Source organism: Ovis canadensis, chromosome 19, assembly GCF_042477335.2.
Source record: "Ovis canadensis isolate MfBH-ARS-UI-01 breed Bighorn chromosome 19, ARS-UI_OviCan_v2, whole genome shotgun sequence".
NCBI lineage: Eukaryota > Metazoa > Chordata > Mammalia > Artiodactyla > Bovidae > Ovis > Ovis canadensis.
Genome location: NC_091263.1, coordinates 73,663,363 through 73,684,331, shown reverse-complemented (window position 1 = coordinate 73,684,331; position 20,969 = coordinate 73,663,363). Strand labels below are relative to the sequence as shown.

At 57.2% G+C, this 20,969-nt stretch overlaps 2 protein-coding genes across 10 annotated transcripts in view; both read left to right on the top strand.

Moving 5' to 3' along the window:
* The window catches only part of RAB7A (RAB7A, member RAS oncogene family), a 48,242-nt gene extending 43,023 nt beyond the window's left edge, over positions 1–5,219 (top strand). For all 9 annotated transcript variants that reach the window (XM_069561067.1, XM_069561066.1, XM_069561065.1 and 6 more), the window contains 3 exons: positions 367–585; positions 1,942–2,070; positions 3,952–5,219. In XM_069561067.1, the coding sequence (XP_069417168.1) occupies positions 367–585; positions 1,942–2,070; positions 3,952–4,047 (444 nt within the window). In that variant the 3' untranslated portion in view covers positions 4,048–5,219. The remainder of the gene's footprint in view (positions 1–366; positions 586–1,941; positions 2,071–3,951) is intronic.
* An 11,580-nt stretch (positions 5,220–16,799) lies between these two features.
* On the top strand, positions 16,800–17,585 carry LOC138424372 (non-homologous end joining protein Ku-like). The gene has a single exon (XM_069561130.1). The coding sequence runs from the start codon at positions 16,800–16,802 to the stop codon at positions 17,583–17,585; it is 786 nt and encodes a 261-aa protein (XP_069417231.1).
* The last annotated feature ends 3,384 nt before the right edge of the window (positions 17,586–20,969 follow it).

Below are 20,969 nucleotides of genomic sequence, written 5' to 3'. Positions count from 1 at the left end.
GGGCCCAGGTCCCTGGCTGGGGAGCCCCAATCCTGCCAGCCTCACGGTGTGGCCAAACAGAAGTAAGCGTGCCCTGAGCAGACGCCTGCTGCGGGGAGCCCCCGAGCGTGGAGCCTAGGTTCACGGAGCAGCTTTTCTGTACACACCTCCCTGTGTGGCCTCCACCTGGATCAGGACCCACAGTTTTGAGCGTCTCCGGGCTTCGGGCGTGTGCACCCAGCTGCTGTCGGTCAGCGTGCTCCACGCACTCCCCGAGTCCTGAGGTGCTCGTCTCGGGGTGGCCCTGGCGTCCCCCGCACCCCCCGTCCTGGGCTGCGCCCCCCGTCCTGGGCTGCGCCCCCAGGAGTGATGGTGTGTCTTGGGCAGATCTGGGACACGGCGGGACAGGAGCGGTTCCAGTCCCTGGGCGTGGCCTTCTACAGAGGCGCCGACTGCTGTGTCCTGGTGTTCGACGTGACCGCCCCCAACACGTTCAAGACCCTTGACAGCTGGAGAGACGAGTTTCTCATCCAGGCCAGTCCCCGGGACCCCGAGAACTTCCCCTTCGTCGTGCTGGGAAACAAGATTGACCTCGAAAACAGACAGGTGTGTGCTGGCGGTGGCGGGGCCCTCGGTGGGGGCTGCCTTTCAGAGGGGGCAGCGCCAGTGTTCAGATTCAACTGGTAAAGAGCCGTGTGCCCCGAGGGTCACCCATCTGTCTGTCTGCCTGTGACCCCTTCAAGGGAAGGGTAGAACTAACAAGGGGGCCCCTGGCCGCCCTTGGGTGGGGCCCGGCTCCCTGGGAGCAGAGCAGGGTGGGTGTGCGGGGTCGGAGCGCCCCGTGGAGTGGCCCCCTGCCAGCCCTCCTGGCTCCAGTCCAGGCTTGACCTCTGGGCCCCGTGGGACCTCGGTCTCCTGGCCGTGGGGCCCCAGAGGGCCTGCCCAGCGCCCTGCTCTCTCGCCTGGGCCGCCTGTTCTGAGGTACCCTGTGCACACGGAGGGTCTGTGCTGAGCACCTCGTGGCTCTGGGGGTGCACAGGGGCGCCATCTTCAGGCCGGCTGCCCCTGGGGACTGGGGCCCAGGAGGCCCTCTGAGACCCCCACACCACCCGCACAGCCGTGACTCGGGCTTGTGGGCGCCTCTGCTTCTGACCCTGGGGGAGGGTTCGGTTGCCATCAGCTGTCGTCCTCCCGCAGCGGGGCCCCCCCAGATCCCGCGGGGCGGGAGGTGCTTTGGGCTTTTGAGTAAAACTGCTCTGGCTTCCTTTCCAGTAGCATCTCTGGGGAGTGTAGACAGAGATGTCGGTGTAGACAGAGATGTCGTCAAGCATAGCCGAGTGTTCCTGGTGGCTCAGACGGTGAAGCGTCTGCTTACAATGCGGGAGACCCGGGTTCAATCTCTGGGTCGGGAAGGTCCTCTGGAGAAGGAAATGGCAGCCCACTCCAGTACTCTTGCCTGGAAAATCCCATGGACGGAGGAGCCTGGTAGGCTACAGCCTATGGGATTGCAGAGTCAGACACAACTGACCAGACTTCATTCACTCACTCATAGCTGAGTTTATTTTTGACCAGTCAGCTCTTTCCTAAGTGAATTGGTTCTTCTCTTGTTCCTGAAAACAGGCTCGGGTGGGGAGTCAGGAAACAGGATGTGGCTGGGTTGGGGGCTCTGGGGCCTGGGTGTGTGATCAGGCCAGGGGTCCAGGCAGGTGTGCTGAGCGGTCACAGGAGGGGCTGGAGACCTGTCCTGGGCCGGAGGGGAGGCACTTCCTCCCGAGCTGGCTGCCGCCGCCCTTCACAAGCTGCCTCCAGGTGCAGCTCGGGGTCGGAGGCTGAGAGGGGAAAGCCCCACTGTACTGAGCTTAGCTGGCGAGGGGCTGGTGGGCGGTGGCCGGCGGGGGTCCTGGGGGTTCTTCCGCTGGGATGCCTGCTCTTCTTGGCACCTGCACCCTGCCTCCCCTTCAGGTGGCCACCAAGCGGGCTCAGGCCTGGTGCTACAGCAAAAACAACATCCCCTACTTCGAGACCAGCGCCAAGGAGGCCATCAACGTGGAGCAGGCCTTCCAGACGATCGCCCGGAACGCGCTCAAGCAGGTGGGTGTCCGGGGACGGAGCCCTGGCCTGGCCGCCTTGGCCCGCACCTTCTCTCCCCACGGGCTTCCTGTGCAGCCAGAGGTGGTGGCGGGCCTTTGAGAGCGGCCCCGTCCCGCCGTCTGTAAGTCAGCTCCATGGGGGCACACATCGAGGCCACCTCGTGTGGGGCCGCCCTGCTCGGCGTGCTCCTCCTGTTTCAAGATACACTTGAGTTTGAGGCACAGCTCTGCTGCCCGTCTTGGGATCTAGTCTGGTTTTTAAATCCTATCTGAGCTGTACAATGAGATTGCCCGCTTTCAGGGCGTTTGTGAAGATTCAGTGAGGTGCACCAACTTTGGGAATTATCCTAAACAATCCTCATAAAGGTTAACCCAAAAGGTTCTAGGAGTCATCTTCCTTAGGTAAGGTTCTCCTGCGTTTTCTTTGTGGTGTTTATTCAGATGGTCCCCCTCCCCACCACATGCCAGCGGCATCCTGTTGGCCGGTGCCGGGTGAGGGCTCCTCTGACCCCACAGCAGCAGGGCAGTGCTTTCCTCCCTAAACACTCCTGCCCCTAGAGCTCGAGTCGCAGGAGGAAGACTGTCCGACTGGTAAGGGGGCCCCTGGCTGTCCCTGGGGACAGTGGTGACCCTCAGTCCCGGCACCGCGGTGGCGTCGCTGGCGCAGCGCCCATGCTCTGCAGAGGGGCCCCTGCAGCCCTTGCCCGGGCCTCGGCCGTGCGCAGAGGTGGGGCTGAGCTGTGTGTGGTGGGCTTTCTTCTCAGCCTCTCTGGCCACAGTGAAGAACCTGCCGGTGGGTGTGTATTCCGTCTGTGGAGCCCGCTCCCCCGCGTCGCGCTCTCCTTGCGCCGGGCCCCGCCTGCAGCCCACGTGCTCCCTGCATGGCCGTCCTGACCTCACGGCCTCTCCCCTCGCTAGTCGAGGCTTTTCTCTTGGCTCTGTTTGGTTCATTATCCATTTGAACTAAGACTTTCACTCCAGGTGCAACTTTTTCCTCCGTCCTCTCCCCACCACCTACCCCCACAAAAAATAAACCTTCCTGAGGTTCTAACTGTGTCAGCCAGCACCGGGCCCTGGACAGTGCCCACAGGCCGCGTGGCTCAAGGACACACTTATTTCCTGTCGGTTTCGGGGCCACAGGTCCTATCTCGCTGAGGCCTCCATTAAGACAGAAAGCAGATGAGCGCTGGTCAGGGCTTGGAGCAATAGGCGGGACAGGCCGCTGCTGCTGGAGCCGGCTCGCCTCCGGGGCCGGGAAGGGCCTGATGGCTTGGGCCTGTGAGCAGACCAGGCTGCAGGGGCACACGCTCAGCCCTCAGGGAGCGAGACCGCCTTAAACTACAGGCAGTCCTGGGCGTGGCCGCTTGCACAGCACTTGTGACCAGAGTGGTTTCCCCAGAGGGCCTCGACCCGCGGGTGCTCCGCGTCTAAGGCACAGGTGAATTCTCTTCCCTAGGAAGCAGGGAGCTGCCCCTCGCTGGAAACGCTAATTCAGCCCAAGTCCCCGTGAAGTGACCCCAGGCCCTGTCCTGTGGGCCCCACACTGAGGGAGTTGTCCTGGGCGGGCCCGGCATGTGCAGCCTTGGGGGCAAGCTCTCCTGAAGGCCTGGAAGAGACAACAGACCTGGGTCCAGAGAGGGGCGCGCAGGGCGAGCTCGCGGGGTCTGTGAGGCTGGGGCCCCAGACCCTGTCCTTGTCAGGCACTGGCAGAAGCTCCCAGAGCGGGCACGTGCAGGTGGAGGGCGCCAGCCTGTCCCTCTTGCCCCTGCCCCGCAGCGTCCCTCGGTGCCCGCCTGGCCCCTCCGCTGTGGGGCCCGCCCCCCTACACCGCAGGACGTGCAGCCACCCCGGGCCCGCGGTCACCGCCTCTCTCCCTGCCCAGGAAACGGAAGTGGAGCTGTACAACGAGTTCCCCGAGCCCATCAAACTGGACAAGAACGACCGCCCCAAGGCCTCGGCCGAGAGCTGCAGCTGCTGAAGAGGCAGAGAGCAGAGCACACAGCCCTCCGCGACCGAGAACACAGGTGCAGGCCTTCCTCCACGAGCCCCTCCTCCCACAGACAGTCATCTCTCGCCCAGCTGCCCGGAGAGCCCAGCACACCGCCGACCCCCGCACACGCCCCACAGACCCACCGCCCGCCCTGCGGGCTCCGCGGCAGCAGCAAGGCCGGAGGCACACACCCGCCTGGGTGGAGTCTGCGCTGGAAGCTTCTTCCTTTCATCCACTGGAGAGAGAACTGTTTACAGTTAATCTGTGTCTAATTAGTTCTGATTTTTTTAACCGTCTTGTGGTCTTTTTACCCACCCCCTCCTGTGAAGGCCACCACGTGGGAAGGCTGGTGCCCTGCGCTCCATCACAGGCTCACACCCAGTCTGATCAGGCTGAGTTTTGTATGTATCTGTTAATGCTTGTTACTTTTAACTAATCAGATCTTTTTACAGTATCCATTTATCATGTAATGCTTCGTAGAAAAGAATCTTATAGTACATGTTAATATATGCAACCAATTAAAATGTATAAATCAGTGTAAGAAATTCTTGGGTTATGTGTTTAAGTCCTGTGATGCAGGCCTAGAGGCAGAGGGCTGAACCCGGTTTGGACCGCAGCGTGTTCAGCATCTCAAGAGGTGAGAAGTCCAGCAGGAGGCAGTATTCTGTACAGTAGACACGAGAATCATGTACGCCTTTTATCAAAGACTTCAGAGCCAGAAAGCTTTGCATCTCTCCAGGGGGAGACTGTCCAGTTCCCTCTGCATCTAAATTTTCCAAGAGGCGATTTGCATAATGCTTTGGTGTGTGCAATGGAGAAACAGCTGTTTCACAAATTAAAACTCTCATTTTCCCTTTTTTTCTTTCCTGCTCCACACTTTTAAAACTCCCCTGTTAGATTCGCATCCACGTCCAAGAGGGAGAGGAGGCCCTCCCAGACCTGTGCTAGCAACGGTACCTTTGTTCTAGACGGCACTCCTCTCGGGGTGTGGCGTCCTCGGTGAGCACACCTTCCCCGGCCCCGACTCCCCAGTGTAGCCCGCGGCCCCCACACTGCAGCCTGCTTCACTGAGCTCCCCTCTGAGGGCCCGTGTCCCCAGGTGTGGGCCAGGTTCTTCTGTAGAGACGAACGTGATGCCAATAAAATGTACCAAGAACAAAGACCGTCTGTCTTCGCCCCATCTGTTCCTCCAGGCCTGGGCTCATGCTGGTCGCCCTCACAGCGCTTTCTCTCGAGCAGCAGCCGCCGGCACAGTCCGCGGGCCTCCTCCGTCCAGCCGCTCAGCACCGGCCCCTGGTGTATGCCGTCTGTGTTTCTGATCACAGTTGGGGGGGGGGGGGGACCCTGGCTGGAGAGCGCTGTCCCTGCAGAGGCGGGGCCGTGAGCAGCGAGCGTGAGCGGCCTTCGGGTTTGCGGTGGTTTAACCCACGTGGTCGCTGACACGCGGCCCTTGTGTGTTTCTGGGTTTCTGACTCTTCACAGGACAGGAGGGTTTGGCAGCGTGGCCCATGTTCCACACGGATGAGCCACGCTGGGACGGCAGGCGCCGTGAGGATCAGTGTTAGGAAACGGCCACGTGTCGGCCGGTGGGAGGGCGGAGGCTGGCAGACCTCGCCTGGGGCCCTACACGCCCCACTCCTCAGGTCCCCGGCGGGTTGCTTCCTCCGGCCGCTCTGGGCTCACCCCCTGGACGCTCAGGACCACCACAGCTCCCCCGTCAGGGGCACATGGCTCCCCGCGCTCTGGCCCTGCCTCGTGGGCTGGGTGTGGGGGGCCCAGCGGCCTCCCCTGGTGCTGGGCGGCGGTGAGTGGACCCCAAGTGGCACGTGATTCACAGACCAGGGTGTTGCCCTCTGGTCCTGACCGTGAACCAGGTGGGGACATGGACTTGGACCTCCGACCTCAACCACCTCGTGAAACTAGTGACTATCGTTACAGTGACCCACCTTGTTTTTTAAATATTTAATAGTGCTATCACCATGCAAGCATTAAAGTCACCTTTAGACAGAGTGAAAAGGTAAGCCAAAAGTAGGAGAAGCTATTTGCAGATCACATCTCTTTCAGAGACCTTGTGTCTGCAACATGGGAAGTAATAGCTTATAATCAGAAAACAAGCTTGAAATGGGCAGAAGACTAGAATTAAACATTTCATCAAAGGACACATTCAGACTGTCTTCTAAGAATTGGAAGGAAACGTTCTCAAAATTGTTAGTCACTAGGGAAATGCCAATTGAAACCACGATGGGGGCACCTGACTTCCCTGGTTGAGGAATCTGCCATCCAATATCGGGGACTCGGGCTCAGTGCCTCTTCTGGGAGTTGAGACCCTACGTGCATCCAGGGAAGTACCCGTGTGCTGCGGCTGCTGAGCCCGCACGCCACCACGCAGACCCGATGTAGCCCAATAAATATTTAATAAACACGCAGAGGAATTTCACTATACGTGGACCAGTCACTATAATGCAAAAAAGACAATGCCAAGCCTTACGAGGACTTCAAGAAAACGGAACCTCCCCACAGTGCTGGTGAGAACTAAAATAGTACAATCCCGGCTGGAAACACCCGCCAGTTTCTTAAGAAGCTACACATAAGCTTAGCATATGACCCAACAACTTCACTCCTGCGAATCCAAGAGAAGTAAAATCATACCTGCTCAAACCCTCCTGTCAGCGCTCTTGGCAGCATCGTTCATAACAGCTGAAATATGGAAGCAAAGAGTTGGACGCAACTGAGCGACTGACCTGATGGGAGCAACTCGGCTGGCAGATGGAGACAGAGGTGTGGTGAGCCCATGCGGTGGCCACACAGAGCCAAGAGGCGGGCGGGCAGCGCAGACAGACCGCAGCCTCAGCAGAGGCCGGCGCAGAGTGACGCCGTGCGACTGCGCGCGCAGTGTTCAGAAACGTCCAAACAGAAGTCAGACCCGCCGTGACCTGGCGCTGCGTGGGGTGGGGCGGGGGCCGGGCTTCAGACAGGCTCAGGGGAGACGTCTGGAGTGATGAAGGCATTGTCAGACCAGGCCACGGTGACGGCATAGCTCTATAAACCCACCAACTTATTTTAAATAACTAAAATGTATTGGGCCCAAAGTCTCTTCAATGAAGTTGTTAAAGTTCTCTTTGGGAAATAACTTTGAAGAACCGTAGAGAAAGTCTCTGTACTCAGATGACGTTGGGCGGTAGGCTGCGCTTACAGAACGGCTCACTCCGCACGCTCTTGCACAGGCCAGCCGTGCTCTGGAATGAGCTCAGGCGTAACTTCGTGGCCCTGAACCCAACCGCAGCCAGCCGATTTTAAGTCAGATTTGACTTTGACCCTGACTCGCATCTCAGTTTCAACTCCGCACTGACAAATCATCCTAAGCATGGTCCCCTTGAAATGACCTTGAATCTGACCCTCCTCCTGACCCTGTTATATTCCGACTTTAAGTCACACTGAGCCCCTACCCACTGTGACAACTCTCCAACCTGGGGCTAATCCATCTTCACGTTCCGTCAGCCCAGCATCGTCTTCCTGTGTCCTGTACACACAGCTGCGCTTGCCTAGACTTGGTTTCTCCTCAGTAAGAAGCGGGTGGAGACAACTCCACTGGCGCAGTGTCTTCCCCATATTCCTACCAAGACTGCACGTGCTCTTGAGACACCATGTTTGCTCCAACAAGGAGTAAGGTGTGCTTTTGAAGAGAATGGGGCTTGCAGGGTTTGCACGGATGCAAATTCTTACCGTCCTCCTCCTCAGATCCTTTGAATTTGCTCTGCTTCCAGGGAGAATGTGAACTGAGACGCATGTGGGGGGGTGTGCCGGAGTCCAGCTCCAGCAGCCGGGGGTTCAACCTGACGGGGCGAGCGGTGTCGGCGAGAAACTGAGGCAGCCTCTTATGTTTCTTGGACTGCCTGTTTATTTCAAGCTTATGATTCTCTTTTCTACTTTTACAAAGGCATTAGGTCAGAGGTTTGACATTTTTAGTTCCCGTTGACCCCGATTTATTTTTCTCCAAAGATCATTGTTGCCCCTCAGAAAGAGTTTCTGCCTCAGCGATTCTCTTACCTACTTTTTCTCATGTGTCCTTGTGAATACACTGTAACTCATGCTAATGTCTGGGCTGCGTACCGCATTCCTGTTTCTTATCTTTCTAAGTCCTGTCTGCCCCTAGCATCCTAAGCTCACTATTTCTTAGAAAGGGCTTCTAGCTAATAATATCTCTGAAGTCCCTAATTTCTGTAAGCTATAGTAGAATATTGTAACATTACAGCAATCCTTAAACCTTTAGTTCCTAACTATTTTAATTATTCCTAAGCCCTAAATTCAGCAAACTCCTTTCCCATAAACACTTTTCTCACAAATAAGCTTCAGATAGAATCCCTCCCATGGCCTCAAGCTGTGGCCTACATGCTCACCCTGGAACACTTTTTTGTAAAAGTCCTTGAACAGATGTCAGTGATTAACTTTATGGATTATTCTTTGAGCACAGCTGCAGAAGGCTTTATGCCTTCTCCTGCTCCTCTCAAAAACAATAAGTACCTTAATATTCTCTTCCGTCAACTCAACTGAGGAAAGGAAAACACAAGTCAGAATCACAAAGCCTAACTCCTTCATTCCGGGTCCGTGCCTATGGAACAAAGGGAGGGGGTTTAGGGCCGTGCCCCTATTTTGTCAGTAATGCCTAAGGCGGCTCCTGACAGTGGTGTGTCTATGTTCATCTCAGTTCCAACAAAGAAGCGGTTCCTTTGAGAAACAGCCGAGGTCTGTTGCGCCGATGCTGACCCTGACACCCTCGGCCTTGAAATGACTGTCACTCACTCACTGTGCCCACGTCTTGTCCTGACTTTCGGTTGACTTCATCCTTAACCTCAGGCCAGGTCTTTACCTTGAAACTGGCCTTGAGCCTGACCCTGACCCATCTCTCACCCTGTGAGGGAGCGTGCGTTCCACCTGACTTGCCCTGACTTTGCCCATGAGCCGAACGTGTGGAATCTGGAGAACACACAGTGAAAACCCAAGTCCGCAGATGCGGAGAGCACACGGAACCAGGGCCAGCGCGTGTGGCGAGCAGTGTGGGTGGAGGGCCGGGAGGCCAGGAAGGCCTTTACGAAGTCAGTCCTGGGGAGGTCACGCACGGCCCGGTGCCTGGTTCGGAAACCTGCATGTGTGGAGCCACCGGGAGAGCAGACCTTAACATCCTCGTCACAAAAACGCCAGCGCGCGTGACAAAGGGTGGTGGTCGTTTCACAGCGTGGACAACGCCGAGTCACGACGGCCCGAAGCTCACCGCACGTCACCTGGGGGGAAAACCAGCTAAACCTTGCACGGGATGCAAAACAGCTCCAGCCTGTAAAGCTCTGAGACTGTAGGACTGGACACTTGGGAAGAACACAGGAAAAGTACTCAAGAGCTAAGGCTTGGTGAAGAACTCTTAAACGTGGCTCCAAAAGCATCTTCTATAAAAGGAAAAAAACAATAAATTGGACTCCATCAAAATGCAGAGCTTTTTCTCTGGAAAAGCTGTTTAAGGGGGTGAAAGGACCGACTACACAGCGCAGCTCCCAGTAGCCCTGGCATCCAGAGTGTTCCCTGGGGCTCCGTAATGGCTGATGATGGCCCATGGGGCGTCTCGGCCTCCGTGTCAGGATGGCGCCTGGGCTGATGAGCTGATGGCCGTGAGCATGGGGTGGGGGGCCAGGGGAGGCCCCCTCACGCCTGCTCGTCCACCCAGGGGAGCTGACAGCATGCACCCTCATAAAACTGACACAGGGGACACGGTGCAACCCTCGACCCGGCCCCACCTCACACTGCAGACTTTCCCCGTCAGACGCGCCTGCCACGGACGACGTGGGGCGCCTCCCTTGGGCAAGGCCACATTCTTTCCCACACACCAGGGGGTTCACCCGTTTGAAGGGGGTGAACACAATTCGCGTTTGAGAAGAGCGTCCCAGGAACTTGTCTGGGAACTAGGGGGGTGGGGGACTCTGCAGGAAGCATTCAGCATTCCAGCTCTAGACGGGACGCTCTTGTGGCCACGGACCCCAGACTGGAGTTGCACGCGCCCCACCTCCAGCCAGCCACGCTCGCTGCAGACCTGCCCCCCAGTCCTAACCGGCCAGCGCCGAGCTCGTAATATCTACGCTGAGCTCCCACCTGCTCTGAATTCGGGGCTTTTTGTACATGGACAGACGCCATGGTTTGTCCAAGTCTGAAGGTCTGACAGCAGCCCAGGGCTCTGTTCAGTCCTGAGCAGGCTTTCCCTTCAGGTGCTCGGCTTGTCCTTGCACTCTCCGCCAGCGGATGTATGAGGCGTGCAGCTGTTCAGCCCTGGTGAGGCTCTGTTTACCACACTGGGCACAGTGCAATACCCTGACCCTTGAAGCTGCCTGTCCATCTTTATTTCAACAATCTGAACACACGGCCAGTGAGTATTTAAGTTCGGTGTCTGATGGTGCAATTTAAACCTGAATACGATAGTACACACACCCCTAAAAAGTGCACAGCTCAGCAGTTTTAGGATCCTCCCAGCATGTGCAGCCACTAACTCTAGACCATACCCATCACTCTCTCACTCCCCACTTCATCGTGTTTCAGTAGAAAATCGAGGGCAGAAATACGGTCAAAAAGGTTGGTTTGTTCTTTTCTCGCTTAACTTACGTGGAACCCAAACATCAAAGTGATGAAGATTACCAAGCTGCTGCAGATGCTTTTCAAAGCTTGATTAGGATCAGCTCAGCTCAACCGCTCAGTTGTGTCCAACTCTTTGTAGACCCCATGGACTGCAGCACGCCAGGCCCCCCACTCCGTCACCACCTCCTGGAGTTTACTCAAACTCATGTCCATTGAGTCGGTGATGCCATCCAACTATCTCATCCTCTGTCTTCCCCTTCTCCTCCCACTTTCCATCTTGCCCAGCATCAGGGTCTTTTCCAGTGAGTCAGTTCTTCGCATCAGGTGGCCAAAGTATTGGAATTTCAGCTTCAGCTTCAGTCCTTCCAATGAATATTCAAGACACTTGATTAGGATACTTGGAGTATATCTGCTATCTCCCACATGGCATAAACATCGATTGTTCTCAATGTCTTGATCTGATTGCTATCAACTTCATCTGATCTTCCCAACCCTGGAGCATCATGCAGCGAGAAATCTCCAGCAGGAAGCTTCACACACCGCCTCTGACACCTTCGGTCACAGCACTTTGTCTGTATACTGCACGAAGCTCTCCGTGAGCTTCAGCTGTATTTTTACCTTCACTTTCACTTCACTTTCAAGATGCTGAAAACGTGGCTTACTTCCCCTCCCGTCTTCAATACTGAAATGGTGCCGGGGTCCAGCCCCGGTGGATCCAGGGAGATTCGAAGGTGGGGACGGAGTCGGCCTCTTTGGAAAAATACATATTTAATCACAGATATAGAGAGATTAGAAATGGATAGTGTAGTAGGAAGATTAGTGGAGAAAAGGAGGCTGAATAACTTGGATTACGTGGAATAGCATCCATGCTCCAGATGGGAATTCAGCCAGAAAAATGGGAGCAAGAAAGAAGCGACATGGGGGAATCAGTCTTTCTGGAAACTGATCCGATTTCTTTATTTTTGGGTTAGCTTATATACCTTTTGTTACACATAGGGATGAATACAGAGTCACGCGGGGGTCAGCAGTCCTGACCTTTATCAAAATCAGGTGCTTCACATAAATGTATAAAAAAGGTACATCATCTTCTGGCCATGAGTGAGACCTGCTGACATTTTATGATCCTTTCTTTCTGATAACCAAAAAACTTATTTCTTCCAAGGGTGTTTTTTTCTTAAACCAGGCACCACCCTCCAAATAAAGTTACATTCCTATAGGGTGAGGGTGTAGTGAGTTACAATCAAGAAAGGAATTTATTTAATCCAAGGTTAACATGATTAGTCTTAAAGGTTAATACTTATTTCTCCTATATGCTTAAAGGTTAATACTTATTTCTCCTATATGCTAGTTATATTCATTATAAGGGCAGGGAACATGGAGATTTAGCAGCAAACATCAGCCCAACAAATGAAAATCCTTTCACCTATGCTCCCCTTAAGATCTATTTAGTTTTAAGATATGATAAAGTTACATTTTTACGTAGCAAGGACACAGTGATTTAAAACAAAGTACAGTGATCTATTACAAAAGAGAAAATCCATTAACTCAAAAAGTCTAGTATTGCTAACATCAAAAACTACTATATTTCCTTTGCTATATTCCAAATACATTGATTAATATATTCCCAGGTGCCTAAGGATATGGAGGCCTGGCGGCAATCATTGACTCAACAAGAAGAAAAAGCCCTATGCTAATTAAGACTCTCAAAATACTCCAAAACTCTCTGTGCTGTTTATGGTTGAGAGGTAGTAAACAATCATGTGGCAGGAGGATGGATAATCCTGTCACACAAGCTAGTCTGTCAGCAGAGAGGTTTGACCTGAGACATCCTTGTCCCACCCAGGGCAGGGAATTAGCAGCAATTATTGACACAACAAATGAAGAACTCGTCACCAATATAATTCCTAACCAACCCACTATACTAATAATTTCCAACTCCCCAAAAGAATTTGCCTTTAGTAAGTCTAAAACATCTCGTGCCTCTCAGGTTGGGAGGCTGTAAACAATCACATGTGGCCGGAGGAACCTGTACAGGCGGGCTAGATAACCTTCAGAGGAGTCCCTAAGCTGAAACACTCTTGTCATGCCCAGGAATTTTTATTGCCTTGGAGCTGCACGTTTACTCCTTCTCCGAGAGAAACGGTTATGGGGGAGAGCCCCCCGTAAAGTCAAAGGTGTAGGTGAGAGCATAAAACAGACTCTGGCTTTGGGGTTAGATGCTTGGGAACAGGGGGTTTCCTGAGGCTTGATCACGCCTTTGCGTATGCCAAGCCTCCTTCCTCATGACCTTTGCCATGGGCGGAGTTCCTCACGCTGGCTCGCGGCAAAATGGCTACACAAAAATTCACCAATTTTGATTTTTTTTAAATGCATACTGATGAGACAGCTGTCACCATACAATGGCACAAAATTGTTTCAAATGAAGACGAGTGAGCGCTACCAGAGCCATCTTACAGAAATAAACGAACATTTTGGCCAACCCAGAGCAACACTGCTGTCATCAGTACAGTCAGTAGTGGTCCTGGCACAGAACAGAAATAGACAAAGATGGGACAGTATAGAGAGGGCAGAAATAAGCCCGCAGCCCTGTGCTCAGCCACTCTAGACAAAGGGAGGGGGGATACACAGTGGAGGGAAACAGCCTCTTCAAGAAACGGGACTCGGAAAGCTCACAGCTGTGTGCAAACACCAGAAATCAGAACCTTCCCTAAGGACGTATACAAAAATAGACTCAAAAGGGACTGGAGCTAAGTGTGAGTGGGTGCAGCCGCCGTGGACACCAGTATGGGAATTCCTGAGAAAACTAAAAACGCAGCTGCTATTAATACACAACCCGGCAACCCCACTCCTGGGCATGTATGTCCAAACAGAAGTGTCAATAAAAAGACACGCGCACGCCTACACAAAAATTCACCAATTTTGATTTTTTAAAAATGCATACTGATGAGACAGCTGTCACCATACAACGGCACAAAATTGTTTCAAATGAGGTTGAAGACGACTTCAGCGCAGCACTATTCGCGGCGGCCAAGACAAGGACACGGCCTGAGCGACCACGGGCAGACGGACAAAGAAGGTGTCATGGGGCTTCCCGGGCGCTCCGGTGGTTGAGCACCCGCCCACCGACGCAGGGAACACGGTTTCTATCCCTGGTCCAGGAACTAAGATCCCACAGGCTGTGGAGTAACCCGGCTCGCGCGCCACCATTCCGGAAGCCCGGGTGCCTACAGCCTCTGCTCCGCCACGAGGAGCCCCCAGTCGCCGCAAGTAGAGGGCTGCCTGCACAGCAGCAAAGACCCAGCGCAACCAAAACGAAAGACAACTTTCAACCCGGAGGATCCCAACTACGCACTAGCTCTCCTGATCGCCACCCCTAGCTGGCGCCCTGCTCGTATTCCGTGGGTCCACTGCCCCTACATGCATCCCACCAGCATTTTCAAATGTGCACAGTCCAATTCTCCAGCCGCGCCTAGTTGCGGCCCCAGCGCACGTGCCTGTCTCCGCGCATGCGCCTGCTTGCGGGAGCCGAGAAGCGTGCGGCTGGAAGCCGGTGCTGCCGGAGCCCTGGCGTGCCTAGAGCTGATGTGGCTGCCCTGCCCGGCTTCCCTCCGACCGCCGGGTTTCCTGGCATCCGGAAGAGACGCGAGTGTCAGCCCGGCCCTCCGCCCGCCTTCCCCCGGCGGAGGCCTGCCTCGGTTCTCGGGGCGCGGCTGGAGGGGTCCCTGTCACCGGGAACTCGTCACTTTGCTGGAGCTCCAGGGGAAGGAGCCGGTGCTGGAATGCCGTCCCCCACTCAGGGTCTTGTCTAGTCCGTGGGTTAACGGCGAGTCCAGGGAGGAGGAGGAGGGGTGAGGGGTGTAATAAAGCCCCAGCTTTAGGGGAGCAAAGGCCCACCGACCGCGGTGGGGTCCGCATGGGAAGCCCGCACAGCTGTCAGCCCAGAAAGGCGCCCTCCCTCTCCCCCCAGTCACGCCTCCACCCCTGGAAGGGCTGTTTGGGGGTCGTCTTGTCCCGGGGCTGCTGGCTTCACCCCCCACTCCAGGTCCCTTTTGGGACGAGAGGACCCTCCAGCTCTGGCACCCGCTCAGCTTGCCCTGGGCATCGCCGGAGTCCTGTCAGGGGATCGCTTCCCTGCCTCTTTCCCCTGAAAAGGAACTGCTAGAGCATCCTGAAAGGACGATGCACTGTGGCCAAGCGGCGTGTATTCCTGGAATGCATCTGCGAAGTCTGCCAGTGCAGGACGTTTAGAGGGCGAAGATGAAGGCCCAGCGTGACCATCTCAAATGGTGCAGAAAAAGCACTCCAAAGAATTCAACTATGACGTTTCCGCAGGGGACTTGCCCAGTGGTCAGGACTCCCGAGCTTCCACCGCAGGGGCCACCTGGTGGGGGAACTAAGATCCCGCCTGCCAACTGGGGCAGTGAAAAATAGAATGAATTTCATAAATAAAATTTTTAAAAGTAAGCCAAACTCAGACACACGGAGCAGACTGGATGTTGCCACAGGTAGAGGATGCGGGTGGGTGACGTGGGTGAAGGGCGGAAGGCCTCCAGCTCTGCACCTGTGATGGCGACTGGCGTTAGTCACACTCAGCTAACTGCATATTGAAAAGCTGCTAACGCCACTGAACCAAGCTGTCTTACCTGACACGGAGCAGGCCACACTCCACGGAGACGCCTGAGATGCCAAGGTTTGAGGGTTTATTCAGAAGGCAGCCAAGCATGGAGACAGGAAAATGAACCTCTGGGCAGGCAAGAGGCTGGGGCATGATGGGATCAGGAATAAGAAATAGGGAGAGGTGGTGGGGAACGGCGTCCCATCGTGGGTCTGTGCAGGTGGAACCAGGGCCTGGCGTCTGCACCTTCCAAAGGTCACCCTGTGGACACCTGTGCCGGCCCAGTTGGAGGGGCCGTGGTCCCACAGCTCAGCTCACACCAGGTGCAGCTGAAGCCGAGTTCTTGGAGGACAACTCGAGCAGGCATGTTGTTTAGGCTCTGAGCTGCGTGGAGGACACATGGCTCTTTATGCAGCAAAGGTTAAAATGAGCTTGAGGCGTCAAGGCAGGTTACAGGTGAAATGGATTTAACTACAGACTCCATACAGTTTCACAGTGAGGGTAGGTCTTAAAAAGTCCTCATCAGGACAAAAAAAAAAAAAAAATCTGGAACTGTGTATGGTGAGGGACTGTGCTGTCTCACAGTACATACAAACATTCAAGTACCTGGTACACTTGAGAGCTTCCCAGGCGGCTCAGCCAGTGGTCAGGAACCCGCCTGCCACTGCAGGAGACGCAGGTTTGATCCCTGGGTCGGGAAGGTCCCCTGGAGGAGGGCATGGCAACCCACTCCAGTATTCTCGCCTGGAGGATCCCATGCCAGAGGAGCCTGGCAGGCTGCAGTCCCTGGGGTCACAGAGCCAGACCCGACTTACTGACTAAACAAACGTTTAACCACAAGAGATTACATACTAAACAAGATCATTTTCCTACTTGTCTTCAGAGTATTTTGCAGCCCTGAGCCTGCCCTCCGCCTGGCATAGCAGCAGGGGCCGCTATCAGTTGCCCCCTAATGGACCCACCAGGCCTTGCAAACCACCTCATTCACTGGTATTTTCTACCTGGTCAAGTAGGCCTGTATGTTTGTGGACCCTGGGATAGATACAGTTGGTGCTTTTGTCTGTGGTTTTCTTGTGGGGTTTTTTGTTTCCTGGGACAAAGTGTGAATAGACAAGCATCCAGACAGAAGAATGGGGAGCAGGGAGAAGGCGGCACAGAGGTGTGTGTGGGGGCCCCGTGAGGACGCAGCTCTGGTGGCTCACCATCAGGTGAGTCTGTGATGCCCTGCTCCCCGGGGCCCACAGTCCCCACCCGGGCTGGGGGCACGGATTCCCGACCGGCCAAGGCCAGCAGGTGCCGACCGGACGTCCTTGAAGGCAGCACCAGGGAAGGGCGGAGAGGACGCTTGAGAGGTCACTCTGGAAGCCAGCTCTGCCGGCTGGGGTGGCCGCAGGTCAGGTGCGCGCCAGCTGTCACCTGCCCAGATGCCTGGAGAAGCCAGCCTCCAGCTGGGCCAGTCTCCACTGGGGCTGTGGACATTACGCGTGTGTCTGCGGGGGTGCAGGCGGCAGGGATGTCCTGTGAGGAACGCGCGCTGGTCTCCTGGCCCGAGGAGAGGGGCCCAGGCTGCTCTCTGAGACCACAGAGCCCGGAGACCGCGGTGGGGGCCGGCAGGACGGCGTCCCAGGGCGCGGTCTCCGCACGGGCCCGCACCGCAGAGCCGCCTCCAGAGCGGCCCTGCACGAGCGACCGCCAGCGAGGGTCCAGATCGCCGGCTCTGGCTCAGCGCCTCTCCCGGAGCGGCTCCCTCGGCGGCCGCGCCAGCCCGCGTCGCCCCGAGGCCCCTCCTCCGCCGGCCCCGCCCAGGGCGCGCGCGGTCTCCATGGAGACGGCCGCGGGGACGCGCGCCCAACGCCCGCCGGCGGGCCGGTTGGGCGGCGCGCGCGGTCTCCATAGAGACGGCCGCGGGGACGCGCGCCCAACGCCCGCCGGGGCCCGCAGCCCAGACCTCCGGCGCAGATGGAGGCGGGCGGGCGCGAAGGGCCGGGGGCGCTTGGGGGAAACGCGGAGGCTGGGCGCCCGCTCCCGCGTCCCTGGGGCAGAGACGAGCGTCCCCACCCCGGGACCCTCCCCCTTCTGTCCCCAGAGGCCGCCACCCTCTCCGGGGGTGATGACTGTGCTTGCCGAGAACCTCCCCGCTGCCCACACGGAAGGCTGCCCCCAAGTCCTCGGAGCCCCCCGCCCAGGGCTCCAGGCCACAAGCGTCCCGCTGGCAAGGCTCCTTCCTCGCTTGGGCCCGCTGCTAGCCCCTCGCAGGCCTAGTGGGTGTGTGTGTGCGGTAACGGGAGATGCCGCCTAGCTCCCCGCACTCTCCAGACAAGCAGCCAGGACTGGGGGCCGAGAGGAGAGGCCGCATCTCGGAACTCCTCCTAGTCAGGGCCCTTTCTTCTCATTCACACAAACTTTTACTGAGCACCTACTGTGTGCCGCCTACAAAGGGTCCGGTGACCCACAAGCCAGACAAGCAGAAGCTGGGTGGGGAAGAGAGACTTCGCCTATAACTGCAGAAGCTACAGCAGTGTCGAGTGCTTTGAAGAACCAACCTGGGAAAGGGAGAGACGCTGGGGGTGGATGGCCCTACTTCAGATGGGGTGCTCAGGGAGGGCTTCCCGGAGGAGGTGGTATTCACCTGATTGGCAAGAATGGGAGGCGAAGGAGGGCTCACCAGCACAAAAACCCCAAGTGGAGGGGCGGGTAGGGGCCACGGTGTAGGGCAGGACACCGAGGCAGCACGCTTGGATTCTATTCTAAGTGCCACGGGAAGCCGCCCGAGGGTTTAAGGAGGGATGGGCAGGATCTGATGGGGTCCAGTGGGGGCTCTGAGAAAACGGTGGCTTCTGTGAAGATCTGGCCACAGGGAGGCCCACTTGGAGGGGCTGTCTTCTGGGGCTGCTAGTGCCTGGCGGACAGGTCCAGGGTGAGCTCAGAGGCCAGGAGACAGCTCGGGCTCTCCCCCGGGTCCCCTCCCGATGTTCCTAAGCTCTGGGGCCTGGCCCCAAAGGACAGCCTTCTCACCCAGACAAGGCGGGCACATGGCCAATGTCCATCCTCATCCAGGGGCCTGGCCTGGCCTCCCCATCCCTTCCCCATCCCCAGCTAACTGGCTAGATGAGATGTCAGGAAGGACAAGAGCACTGGACTGGGAATAAGACTTGGAGCACAACCCAGAAACCCCGGGTGGGCTTGGCCCCTTCCCTGCACCTGGTACCTCAGCTTCTTCAGGTCCCGGGGGGTCCCTTCCCCTGAACCCATCGAGGATGCTCCCAAAGCATTCAGGGGGCCACCTCCTTCAAGCAGCACTGGCGGATGAGAGGGGAGGGGCGGAGGAGGGCTCAGTTTTGGAGAGCTGTGTATGCCAGGCTCTCGAGTTAGGAGGAGGTGTGGTCTCCTGGGCTTTGCTGGCCTCTTCATTTTCACAAGTGGGTCCCCTTGCACCTATCTTCTGAAACAGCAGTTAGAGCCCCTTCTAGAGTCTCATATTTGAGGCTACACAAGACAGAGGGGTCTTGGGGGCAGATGTCAAAGCAGAAGATGATTCAGCTAAGGAAGACTCAATGAGAGAAGAAGTTGGGATGGCCAGGGTTGAAGGAGCTGGGGTGGGAAGCGGGCTGCGGAAGGGAGGGCAGGTGAGCCGGTGGTATAAAGTCGAAGAGGTCAGCAGGGCCTGGATGCTGTGGCCCGGGCGGGTACCCTGAGTGGGAAAGCAACAAGCTCCCACTCTCCTCCTCAAAGGCCTCTGAAGCGGGGGATGGTGGGCAGTGGCGGGCAGGAGGAGGGGCACCCCCAGAAAGTGGCAGGTAGGGAGCTTTCAGGGCAGCTGGGTTGGTTCTAGATCAGGAAAGAAAGTCAGGACCCAGGACTGGGCGAGCCTGATAGCTCTGAGATGAGCTTCTATGAGCCTTGCAGGCCCTCGTGCTAACCCTAAGCCTGCCCAGCTTTGACTCCCATTTCATTCATTCAACAAATATTTATTGAGGGCCTACTATGTGTCAGGCCCTGTGCAGCGTGGCTTGAGCGCATCCCTGCTCTCGTGGGGGTGACAGGCACAGACAGGACAATCTCAGAGAGCAATTAACGGTGTAAAACCAAGTGCTACTGCTAGAATCGGGGTGGTGCCGCTCCTTGAAATGAGGGGAACAGCAAATGCTTTGCTGTCTTCCCCGGCCGGGGGGCCTTGCCAGTGTGGCCACACTGGAAGATGGTTTCTCTGCTTGTCAGGCTCTGCCCTGGCCCCAGCGCCCCTCCCAGAACAGTGTCTGGATGCGACCTTGCCCCAGCCCCTCGGCCTTGATCCCTGGGGGCCCATGGAGAACAGATGTCAAACTCTACCACGGCCGAGGCCGGACAACAGTTCCGACCTTGGCCTCCCTGGCGCATGGGCCAACTCACCCCCCAGGAGACCCTGCCGGAGGAGGGAGGCAAACAGGCAAGGGGGCAGCCTCTCCCGGGCCTCCCTGTCCATGGAACACGGCTCGAAGTCCACTCAGCGCCACTGTCCCCCCAGAGCCTGCCCCCCTCTGCTGGGCAGCGATCCTCCTGCAGAAGAGGCCCTTCGGGGAGGCAGGGGCAAGCCTCTCCTAGGCTGCCGTGCCCACAGATCACGGCTCAAAGGCCACTCGGCGCCACTGTCTTCCCAGAGCCTGCCCCGGGCCGGGCAGAGATCCCCACAGGGGAGGCCCCTTGGGGAGGCGGGGCTGTGGCTGAAGGAAGAAGGGGGGGCAGAGCCAGGCTGTGAGGGGGCAGGAAGCCAGGCCATCCAAGCCTCCAAAAGGCTGAATTCGATGGGGGAGCCGGGAAGGCCCGAGGCTGTGGCCAGGTCACCAGGGGTGGCCTGATGGCTGTGCCTGAAATGTGGGGCAGGGATGGAGTTGGGAGACACGCGCAGGCCAAGCCGGGTGGACTCACAAGGCCCAGGATGGGTGCTCACGGGGGATGTGGGTTGGGGCACACTTGGAAGCCTGCCGGGTCACAGGGCATCAACACTTACGTGGATCTATGAGTGGTCTGGAGGCTCGTTCTGGGCTGGTGTACAAAGGACAGTCAGGGAAACAAGTCAGGAACTGACCGGCCTGCCCCGAGGGCACGACCAGACGGGCACAGGCCCCCGGACGCGGACTGGTGTCCAGGGCCGAGACGCGCCCCTCGGCTGTCACCTCACAGCCTTGTTCCCCCAGTCGGGTTTTATACCACAACTTCACTAAGAAAAGGGCTCTTAAAGGAAAAAGACGTAAAAGGCCTGGAGAAGGCCATGTGGCTGAGCAGGTCCCCAGCTCTGGCAGAGCCGGCTGCGGGAAGCTGAGGGGGACGCTCCAGACACGAGCCTCTGCTCACGTCCAAGGGAACAGCACCACCTGCCAGGCCCCGTGTCAGCTGTCGGCTCCGGGGCTGGGGGGGGCGCTGTCACTTCGTGCCCCTCATCCACAGGCCCCCAACCCCCGGATGAGCTGGGACCCCAACACATGGCGCCCGGCAGTAGTGGGTCCTTGCACGCTGAACAGCGCCCATCCCTTCTTTACACACTGTCTTCTAAGCACAGCTGCACTTTGGGGGCGTCTGCAGCGGGGAAGCGGAGGTGGACGGGCATGGGGCTCCGGCCTCGCTGCACTGCTCCCTGGGGACAGGGCATGGTGGTCTCTCAGTCGCTAGCCCTGCCTCAGCAAGGGGCCCGCCCGCCGCTGGCGGG

Excerpts from the sequence above, each read along its gene's own strand:
- LOC138424372 (XM_069561130.1), top strand. The coding sequence starts at position 16,800 with ATGTCCTGTGAGGAACGCGCGCTGGTCTCCTGGCCCGAGGAGAGGGGC.